General features: G+C 28.6%; 1 protein-coding gene across 1 annotated transcript; it reads left to right on the top strand.

Moving 5' to 3' along the window:
• Positions 1 to 3,515: 3,515 nt before the first annotated feature.
• Positions 3,516 to 11,828, top strand: LOC106691851 (matrix metalloproteinase-19; the record flags this gene model as incomplete). Its single annotated transcript, XM_014437749.3, is given in 8 exon segments — positions 3,516 to 3,662; positions 4,072 to 4,230; positions 4,488 to 4,636; positions 5,158 to 5,320; positions 5,563 to 5,841; positions 6,432 to 6,613; positions 6,959 to 7,136; positions 11,291 to 11,828. Coding segments are annotated over 8 exon segments (1,379 nt in total), but the record flags the coding sequence as incomplete, so codon positions are not given.
• Between the last annotated feature and the right edge of the window lie 519 nt (positions 11,829 to 12,347).

Here is a 12,347-nt window from a genome sequence, read left to right as displayed (position 1 = left end):
TATATATTATAACATTTGGCCTTTAGAAAATAATAAAAAGGATTTCCCAACAAAATAAGAAAATAGAAATAGCACAAAGTATCTATTAAGGATAGGGTCATAGGCCCAATTCTTTGAAACATTATTTCTTCGAAACCATAGGAGCTAAAACAAACTAGAAGTTTAGTTTGAACGAAACCTTTATTTAAAATAAAAATCATACTATTTTCATATGATATTGAAAAAGCAAAATGAGAAAATTTCATTTTTATTGAGGATTCATTTTAATTTCTACAGCTACAGATTCACAGCTTTATTCTTATTGTTCAGCTCATCAGCTCAGCAAATTAGCACAAGCCACTATTTGTTCCAGCCGACGCTATAATCTTCATGACGTATTTCCTGTTTGACTCCTATTACCCAGATCTATATGGCTTAGAATTATGCAACTTCCACCATGTCTGAATGACGTAATAGTTAATGTCTAGAATTCTTGTAGTATTATTTCTTTGTTACATGTAATTATTGGCTTAATGTTATTCCATTATCGAATCATTTTGTTAATTTATTTTATGGTACAAGTTTTCAAGTATTAAATCAAAATGGCCAACCACTGTCTGTTAAAACCTGATATCATAAAATGATTCATAGTTTAGTGAACCTAACACGGCTGGAGTGTCCTACTTTTTTGTCACCTAAGAGGTGTCCCGGGAGCATTTATTTCATGGTAGCCTATTTGTACTATTTTTATATAATATATAATTGGATGTGATGATAACAAAAATATTTACGATTACTTTCAATGCAATTTGAAATCGTAGCTCTTCCATCAGGGGTTGAAGAATCAAGATTTTGTAAAATATCTAAGATCTTCTTGCCTCGGATCATGATTTAAAATATGAAACGCAGGTGTCAGGTGAGCAAAATGCTCAAATCATAAAAAAAAGATGTTACGTAAGGAGAGAAATGCTCAGTCTTATCGTTGACAGGAGGCAAGGGCAAAACAGAATTGAATGTAGGTGGCGAGGTAAAACAGTAAGGGGCAAGGGATGGTAGACAAAACAGATGAAATACCAGGAAAATATTGACGTTTATTTCTGAAAATGAGCTGAATTCTGAAGGCTACAGCTCTCTCCCGTGTTAAATATCGAGCTTAACCGAAAAGGGTCCTTTGGAGTGTTTTTATTTCTCCAGCAAGCGAAGCTAGCAGATATCTACAGCTGTAATTAAACCCGTTTTGCAGTGGCATCACACACGAATAAACTTCCACCATGTCTGAATGACGTAATAGTTAATGACTAGAATTCTTGTAGTATTATTTCTTTGTTACATGTAACTATTGGCTTAATGTTATTCAAGTTTCGGATCATTTTGTTAATTTATTTTATCGTACAAGTTTCCAAGTATTAAACCAAAATGAGCTGAATTCTGAAAGCTACAGCTCTCTTCCGTGTTAAATATCGAGCTTAACCGAAAAGGGTCCTTTGGCGTGTTTTTATCTCTCCAGCGAGCGTAGCTAGCGGATATCTACAGCTGTAATTAAACCCATTTGCAGTGGCATCACACACGAATAAAATTTGGCGGTCAGGGTAGCTCTGGCAAATTGCCTCACTGTAAGAGCGGAAGCCATCCGACATTGAATCAGTTCCTGCTTCCGGTCGTCCTGCCGTAGCAATCTGTCAGCAGATCAACCAGCCGCCAACAAGTCAATTAGTAATATTTATATTAATCCTTTTCTTTAAAAAATCCAATCCAATATGTGCTTATTTATTAACTGTTTTCGAATTAACAGATGTATGAGATATTTTATAATGAGGAATGTTTAAAAATATCATTGGAAATTTTAAGTGTCTAGTAGTTTTCTGATGCGATAGAGTTGTCGATTATTCCAAACCATCAAGTTTAATAAATTCCTTTCACTTAGGGACAATAACAAATCCATGCATCAATTTTGGTGACTAAGAGCCTCTTTTCATACGTCCCGTTCTTTTAACCCATTTCACCACCCACACCCATTTATCGCATGTCACTCTGCCAAGTTAAATATATACCTCCCATATTCACATGACACCATTATTCCGTTATTAGGGTTTAAAAAAAAATCATATCATATATTCTATTTAACAATTTTTTATATTATTGCTGTTATGGAGTCATGACTTTAAAAAGTTTTAATCATCCCTTCTCTTCTCTTCCCCATCTCCCTTTCTCGCTCTCACTCTCCTTTGCCTCACTCTCTCTCTCTCTCTCTCAACATTATATTTATTTATTAAACTTTTAGTTCATTCAGAGTGGTCTTCTGAGAATTTTGTTTTAATTACAAACACTGCATTATACTTGTGTATCGAGCAGAGTCTGCCCCCTCATCAGGCAGTATTTTGCTCCTTGTGTTCATTATGACTAAATTGATTTGGTGAGATGACCGATTCATTGTGTTATAGTGAGTTGAAAATTTATCATTATCATATCTAATAACATTAGCTTATTATGTTTGAATTTTCAAATATGCTTTTATTTCTCCCTTTGCATTTTCTATTAAATAAGGAATAGCAATAGACTTCAAGAATAAATTCAATCACTTCAAAAACCATCTTTGTTAATTTACTATGTTTTAAATAACATTTAACTACCGATAATACTGTTTCGAGGACAGTTTATATAGATCTCTGTTTGCCTCAATACTGCATGTCCATTTATTAAATGTACTAGATGTTAGGTAGGAAAGATAATAGAGAACAAGAATTCAATATATTAACAGCCTCAGCTTCACATATTAATATTGATTTAATACGTAATTCAAATGAAGAAGCCTTTGGTAATTATGTTAATTTAATAAGGAATCAGTGTCCAAACTTTATTAAGGGATAGTATGGTGCAGGCAGAGGCAATCAGTCACTACAGAATACAAACAGAGGGAACCATTCATTTGGCCTAGTTTTAGGATAAGGGGAATTAGTCTTCGAAATTGTGGAAAAGGAAAGTGGACGAATAACTAATTTATAATTCCTAAAATACTTCATAATCAGAAAGAAATATCCACATAAAGCCCAGGGGGTCTGAAAGGAAAAACGTGCTTAGCCTTATCTCAATAGAGTCTATTTTATACTCAAAATAAACATTAACGTCGAGATGTGTTCAACAAGTATCTGACTTCAACAAGCTCGTCCAGGACATCTCTATAACTTACTTTCACTTACAATACATATAATAATTCAATATTTACAATGTTATATATAAATTTACTTATACATTTATTTGTATGTGGTGAAAAATGAAATTAAAAAATATGGTCCTGGTTGAAGCTGTTAAGATTTAAAGACCTGTGCTAATATTCCTCCTGGTACCGACACATATTAAGCAGATCAGCAGGTTCCCATGCTTGTTGCTAGAGTGCACAAATGTGTAGCATTACAATACTATAACCAATAAATTGAATAAATCAATAGGAAATTTACGTCCAAGAAAGTCAATAAAATTTTAGTTATAGGCAACATATAACTTTAACATCTGTTTTATTTAATTTATTTTTTGTGCAGGTAGCAGATGGCGAGTCAAGGACCTCACATATCGGATCTCAAAGTACCCCAGACACCTGCCCAAAATTGATACTGATTTGGAAGTGAAGAAGGCCTTCAGTGTGTGGTCTGATGTGACACCCCTCACCTTCACAAAGAAGAGTTCTGGTATGTAGCCACACATTTTTTAATTTTTACACAAAATTAAAAAGGAAGAGGAAATTTTTTTTAAAAAATATAAAATACATGAATTGTGAAGATTTTGGCTATTTTAAAAGTTTAAAATGGGGAAACCTAAAAGATTTTGTAAAGGGATAAATTTGTATTTTAGAGGCTTATTAACAGAAACAATTTCTTCTTCAGAAAGTTTCAGATCATGAAATCTGGACCACAAATTTCTAATGTCACAATATCTTGAATATCTGTATTCAAGACTTTTTGTATTAAAATTAAGATAGATATTGATTTTTGTTAGATCTATTTTCAAAGCCTGATTTAATTCAATGCATTATATTAAACATATCTGCTTATTAATTTCTTAACCATTATTCTAATCTAATTTAATATCTGAACATAGGTCCAGTCCACATCGAAATCAAATTTGAGAGGGGAGAGCATGGTGATGGAGATCCATTTGATGGACCCGGTGGCACCCTGGCTCATGCCTTCTTCCCTGTTTATGGTGGCGATGCACATTTTGATGATTCAGAAAAGTGGACTGTCAATACACACAGAGGTAAGTTTTAATAAAATGTTTTGTATAATAAAAAATAACTCACCACTACATTACCAATTCAACATTAATGCTAACAATTATTTTCTATATTTGAATTGTATCACATAAAATTTTAAATTTGGAGGCATCATCAATAAAATTTGAATGAACACAATCACTGTTAGCTAACTACTTGGTAATAAATCTGTAATAATTAATCTAAAAATATTTTCTGTGAGTCAACATAATTACTAATAAACTTTTTATTCCATTGGTAGGAACAAACCTATTTCAAGTAGCTGCACACGAGTTTGGCCATTCGCTTGGACTGTCTCACTCAGATATACGATCAGCCCTGATGGCACCATTTTACCGAGGCTATCAACCAGATTTCGAACTTGATGAAGATGATATTGATGCTATCCAGGTATAAATTTACCATGAGAAATAAATATTGTACCGATAAATAGGGATTTAACAATGACCAATTGGTTTTATCATAATCAAACTATGTAGCAAGAGATAAAAAAACTGTTTATAAATGCTTTCTGCTACTAATTTCTGTGATTGTTTCCTTAATTGATTTCATATGGATTACAGAAAATTATAAACATGTAGTATAGTTTATTTTTATAAAATAATACAATTAGTAATAAATAATTGGAAACAACTTCATTGCCACCAATCATCCATTTCAAAAATTAAAAACTATTTATTTTAAGACAATATATTTATTTTTGCATTAATTAATCTTCTTTTTCTACCACTATGACAGTAATTTCGATAAGTTTATTGTTTTGTCTTCCATATTTAACAGAAACATAATTTTTTTTTTAAATTGTTTTGATTGCGAATAAAGTAAAGAACTAAATTAATGAATAAATACAGATATGAAAGGTAACAAATATCATAATAGTTATCTTATTATATTAAATTTAATATTTTCAGACTTTATACGGAAAAGGAGGTAAGGATACTCCCTCTAGGCCAGCCCAACCACCACATGAACCACCAGAATCATCAGGTGATGAGGATAATGCTGAACTTTGCAATGATGCAACTGTTGACACGCTGTTCAACTCTGCAGATGGTGATACATATGTATTTAAAGGTAATTCATATACCTCACAAATCACATATCCAAAATAAATATTTACATGTGAAATATATAGAATAAAATATAGTGGTTCAAAAATATTTTTCAATCTTATTGAAGAATTTGTATATTAACTTTCTTATAATTAAACCACAATAACAAAGTTCAAACAAGTTTGACCATTAAATTTTAAATAAAGAATAAAATATAAATAAAAACCTTGTAAAACTAAAATAAGATTATTTTTTAATGTTCAGGCGATCACTACTGGAAACTCACCAGAGAGTCTATAGCCAGCGGCTATCCTAAACTTATTAGCAAATCCTGGACCGGACTTCCTGGAAACATTGATGCAGCTTTTACCTACAGAAACGGCAAAACATACTTTTTCAAAGGCACGAAATATTGGAGGTACAATGGGAAAAAGATGGATGGTGACTATCCAAAAGAAATTAGTGAGGGTTTCACTGGAATCCCAGATCATCTAGACGCAGCAATGGTATGGAGTGGAAATGGAAAAATCTACTTCTTCAAAGGTAAAATTTGTATAATTCATGAATAATGTTATTGTTATTTTTAATATGTATTTTTAATTCATTAATTCAACATCAATTATAATATTAGAGACTTAAGAGTATTTTTTAATTGAATAAATGAACCATTTCAGCTTCACATCTTAAATATATCTATAAATCAGTACAGTATTAAGTAAATATGTCTAACAAAGCAGCTGAATTTCTCAGTAAGTTATTTTTATTTCAATGTAAATAAGTAAGTCTTTCTAGTGATTAGGAAAGACTTCACCTGAAAAGTCCGTTTTTTTTATTAAATTAAAAGAAAGTTTGGGTTCTAGTCCAGGGTTTGAACAATGATAGCGTAAAAAGCACTTTATACTCAAGACTACTTTGTTTCCTATCATAATACAATAGTTCTCTAACTTATCGGTTCAATAAGCTAAAGATATGATGAAAATCTTGAAAAATAATGATTTTGAATTCTTGTCCTAATGATGATTCTAAATTCTTATAATGATAATGATATATTATAATGATTCTAAATTCTTGTTGATAAAATAGCTTATTATAAGTATAACTAATTATAATAATATATATATATTTTTTTTAAGGTTCGAAATTCTGGAAATTCGATCCAATGCAAAAACCTCCAGTTTCTATGAAATATCCTAAACCTATTTCTAACTGGGAAGGAATTCCAAATAATTTAGATGCAGCACTAACATATACCAATGGTTGGACTTATTTCTTCAAGAAGGGTCAATATTATAGGTTTAACGACAGATCTTTCTCGGTAAGCAGTTTTCTTAATTTTGAATTGTGTGGAATATATTTAGGATATTTTTTAGTATCTTTATATACATAATTAATTTCTATATGTTTATAAGTTACTTTTAAAACTTAGGAAAATATTTTCAAATTCCATTTACTTTTTTATCATTATGCTTTTTTCAAGTTATAATATTAGGTTTTTTAGTATTTTATAGAATCAAAATAGACTATTTGTTGCCATTTGATTAATAATTGTTAGAATTCAAATTAAAAAAATAATTATTAGTTTCTAATATACAAATTTATTATAGATACATCATTGTTTTTTGTTTTGTTTTTTCTAAGAAAGATTTGTCCTTTTTAACAGGTTGATGAGGCAGATCCACCATTCCCCAGAAATGCAGGATACTGGTGGTTCGGCTGTCGGTCAGAGACGAAAGGAGGAATAACCGGTGAGAAACAGGATGAGAACTATCAAGATGGCGACAAGGGGCGGATCCCAGGGGCAAGGGATGGTGATGTAACTGATATAATACTAGATGGCGGTGAGTCCATGCTTTCGAAGGACAGCATCTGATAAACAACCATTAATCCTCCATTTCAAAGATCTCGTTACATTAATAATATGTTAACTAATTTTTTTCTTTTATTAAATATTTTTTAATGAAACTTTAATACCTTGGAGTATTTAATCTGTCCTTAGATCCTGCGCTAAAAGCATGTAAATTGTAAATAATTAATCATTATAGAAAGAAAGTTCCTATGTATATATTTTTACAATTAAAAATGGTGATTAATGTATAATAAATGGTGGATGGGAACAGTTGGTGTCAAGTTATCTTTAAAAAATGGAATAGTTAAGATAATTCCTCTAAGGTTAATAAAACTTTAGTAATGTGAATGTTCATTTTATACAACTAATAAGAAATGAAGTCAAATATGTTAACTTTTCAATTACGTTTTAATATTGATTCTAGGTTCAGTACATTGGTGATAAAGATCAGAATAATAGAAAAAAAACATAATATATCCTGAGGGATAAAATTACATTCATAGAACCAATTGATATATCAATAAATACAGCATAGATAAATTAAGTGATTTTAATAGGGTTTTTTTTATAGCTGAAGAAATTAAGTGTTTAGATTTCTACATTCATATTACTGAAGTTTATTAACCATTTTATTCCAATAGAAATTCTATATAGAATTTTTAAAAAAACCAAACAAAAATAAACCTCTTTTTTTATTCTTTTGGCTATTATTAAATAAAATTCTTGATAAATAATTTAGAAAAACATGTGAATAATATTAATATTTAATAACATTAAAACATAATAAACTTTATCTCTTCTTCTATTGAATCCTCAGGGTAACTTATTTAAATAATTATTTATACATTCATTTGAAAGTAAAGAAAAAAAAAATTTTTTGTTACTAAAGATTATATTTCTTGATCTTAACTATTATTAAATAAAATAAAAGATATAAATACCAACTTTGGTTTTAGTAAAATTTGCCTTAAAAAATAAAATAATTAATACTGGTTTTGGTTATTTTTATAGTATCTTTTAGTAAACCAAAGTTAATTATTTATTAGATCTTTGTTGACTGATTATTACAATTAACTGCTGTCACGGTTGCGTAGGCTTAAAGATTAGATAATAAAGTGGCTCCACAAACCCCTGGAAATCGCTCCTTCTAGCCATTGGTAAAAGAATATATATTTGCATGAGAATTTGCTTAATATGATTGCACTGCACGACTAATTGCACTAACCCATAAATTAGTTTCTGTCAACGCTGTTTGTCGTTTGTTTCTGTCTGTTTTCTTTGTTCTTTTTAATATTGTAATTTCTTAGATTTATGAATGAATTGTTATGAATTACTTGGCAGTTTTATTAAAAACATAATATAAGGTCTGTTGCTTGTTTTTTTTTCTTTTGTTTAAAGAAGCACATTTATTTATGTATTTAGATGTTTTGATTTGAGTAGTATAAAATCGCACTGTATTTTGTTATAGAAAAAATTATTGTTATGACTTGAAAGTGTTATGTTTGCTTTTGTGTTTATTTTATTAGATACATTATCAGAATGAGTCAAATTATATTTGAAAAGTGAAATTATACAATTAAAATTATAAACATAAAGTTTAATTGTTAATTTTGGAATATGTTATTTTTACTTAAGAACATTAAAAATGTTGAAAGATGTAATACGTTGAAACCATGTGTGTGTTCCACCAACTCATTCTAATAATGTTTAGAATTAAAAAAAGGAATAATGGAGAATAATGAATATGAAAATACTAATGATTCTTTTTATTTAGAATTTTAAAACTCGTGGTATTTTATTTTAAAATAAGCCTGCCTATTATACCTTTAAAATTTATATTGGGCTAATAATTACCTAAAATAAAAAGTAATTTAGACATAGATTTTTAAAAAACTATTCGGGTATTTCCATTTGTGCATCAATGCCAAAACTAATATTAGGATCTTTAGCTAAACCTCTATGTTACAAATTGACTCTCAGAAATTTGGAGAAATAAAATATGGCAATTTTTATCTTTTGTTCAGAACTCCAAATTTCAAAATTTGAATCATTGCCATACATATACATGTAGTATCTACTAAAAACAGTAAAGTTATTAAGGTTTGAATAATACTGTTAAAGAAAAATAATCAAGATTTTAAGATGGACTTTCTTTTTTGAAGCCAGTTTAAATGGAACAGTTACTAGGTAATACTCTTTCCTTAATAATTATTGTGAAATACTGAAATACCAGTAATGGGATATTTTTTAATAAAAATTTAAAGTCCTCATTTATCGAGCAAGGTCTTAAAATAATTTCACCTATAAATTACCGCAAATGAAGTTTAAATAAGCCAAAATCACTTGCTAAACAAATAAAATATCTTTACATCATACTTGATACTTTCTTATCATTGAGGATGTATGTGTTATAATAATAAATTTTGTTAATGAATTTTCAAGTCTTATTAATTGATTTAAATTTTTTGGACATCATAATGAACCTTCAAATAGGCTGATTCAATTTTTCATTTTATTCAATATATAAACAATTTTTCATAATCAAAACTTTATGGCTCGTGAAAAAAAAAAATTGATATATAAAATTTCAATACATTGAGGTTCAACAGTATATTTTAATTTAGACTAATATTCACTCTCTATATTCATCATAATATAATTTTTGATTCATTGATATTGATCTTGGCAAAAATAAGCAAAATTTAGTTACTGTCTCTAGCTTTTGTAAGTGGTGGATGTCCATTTTTGCTTTTGAAGCCTGATTCCCTGTTATTATTCAAAAGAATAAATTTATTAAATTATTATAAAATATAAATAAAATAAACCTTAACCTTTCTGAGTTTAGTTTCAATAATCATCGGTGGATAGTTCAATTTATAACTAAGACTATCTTTTATAAGATTTCATTATAGCATTATTATTAATGATTAATGACAATAATTTGAAGTTCTGTTTTAAATATATAGTTGATCGAATTTCAATTTTCAAAAGATAATTTTTTTCACTCCATTATTCCATCTATGATCTTTCAAGCTACTTCTATGCTTCTATTATTGTGTAATCTATTTTATAAATCTATCAATTCTAGTATTATAATATTGTTTTTTTTGTTCTCAAAAATCTCTATACTTCTTATATTTGAAATGTTTTACATGTTTAATTAATATTTTTAAAATTACATTACCACATTGCCTCTTTAATTGTACTTTACTAATTAATAATAATTGAGAATTTATTATGGGATTAAAAATTGTATAGTTACTTCTAATGCATGTCTTGTGACATAATTATGTGTAAAAACAACTTTATGAGAACTGAACTTCATGGTAAACCAAATCTGTAAATACTAATCATAGCATGATATACTTACTGATCACACAAATATTCTAATCTTATGAAAGCACTATGATGGTAAAAGGGTGCACAATATGAATAGTTATTCAATTCAATGAAATGTAAAATATTTATTTAATCTAATAAAGATGTTTATTAATTGTAAATATTTGAATTCATTTATTTCTTTTTTTACTATTGGACCAAAAAAGAGAAACCATCAACCAGGAGTGGCAAAGAACAGTGCTACTTGATTTTAGGAATGGTGTTCTGCTCCAGCGATTCATGAAGGAAAAGCTACATAAGTCACAAGTCCTGCCATAAAAGTGATATTTCACATTGTGATATTGTGATAGGTATAGGCTGTGAACTGAGTTACTGATTAATCACAGTTAGGATAAATTATGTTTTATTAATTTATCTTGAGCTGAAAGGAGAGCAGTCAGTCATGTGAAAGAGTTAGATTATTGTAAAAGTGCTTAGAGGACATTTAAACGGATGATATTTATGTTTGTGGCCATATTTTGAATAAGAATTTATAATCAAAATGTTGTTCAATAAGTAAGAACTAAAAAAAATAATGGATAATATATTATGTCAAATAAATGTTTTTAAAAGATGTTTATAATACCAAATTATGAATGATCGAGATATTTTGACAATAATATTCAAAATGTAAAGTACAAATATACAAACCATCTGCAATGTGGTGTGTTCATTATTGATTAAACATGTAACATTTATAAATAAATACTCTTTTTTTTTTTTCAAAAGTGTTTTTTTTTCTATTTCAATTGTAATAATTTTTTACAGTCGATCCAATGGTGGTAACTAAGATAAGTAAGGAGCCTGAAGAACACTGCAATTCGGCAAGCAATTTATCAGTATCATTGTTTGTTATTGCTACAGCCCTTATCCTGGTACTTAGGCTGTGAAAGGTTTCTCATTAAGATAATTAAATGGTTTGTTCATTCCTTTAAGGGTATCTTTATACCTTTAAAACAATATCTGTCAGCAAAAATGTACTTAAATCTGTGTACCTGACCGATAATTGGTTATGTAATTGGGACAATGAATGCTGGAAACATCTAGTGAGTGTTGGTTGGAGTTGTGAGGCTGATATGGTGATGTGCAGTAAGTCGTGAAAACCAGTTTGAATTTGATGAAATTAATGATTCACCAAACAGAATTGCACTCGATACTGAAGTATATCGAGTTGGTTTCAAAAATAAATCTCTTAAGATCACAATAGAAGATAGTATTTAGTTAATTCACAGTAAAATTGTAGATTATGTAAATTTTATTTTGTTCCAAATTCTTTTGTGCCATTATCTTTATATTACCAGATCAACTTAAAAAAAAATTAAGTTAGGAGAAAAATTGATATTTTATTACTTATATTCAAAGTCTTGAAAGTGATGAAGATTACAACGAAAAAAGTATTTAAATCACAGGACCAGCAATGTTATTCTACTACGAGCTTTCATCTACTTATTTTATTATTATTATTTTTTTTAAATTTTATTAGCATAACTAATAACCTTGCAAGGTGCTGCATAAAATATTGATTACAAGTGTCAAGAAAAAATAACATAAATGTAAATAAAAGTGGGTGTCGTTTTAAAAACTGCTTATTACTGGTTATAATTGACTACGTTTCTGCTTATAATGTATATGGGAAGTGTTTTAATATTTCAAATAGAACTGCTCTATTAGTATTAAGGTGTATTAATTTATCACCTCATAAATTCTTTGGACCAACAACAAATAAAATATATGATTGCTTCTGTTCTCATCTTAGAACCTAAAGACAATACCTCAATACACTCCTGTTTCCTTTCTTTCTATCTACCATCCAATGTAATATGTT

The sequence above is a fragment of the Halyomorpha halys genome, unplaced genomic scaffold, assembly GCF_000696795.3.
Source record: "Halyomorpha halys isolate HHAL.00 unplaced genomic scaffold, Hhal_1.1 Scaffold3735.1, whole genome shotgun sequence".
NCBI lineage: Eukaryota > Metazoa > Arthropoda > Insecta > Hemiptera > Pentatomidae > Halyomorpha > Halyomorpha halys.
Note: the sequence above shows the minus strand (reverse complement) of the source record. Positions and strands in the feature narration are given on the sequence as shown.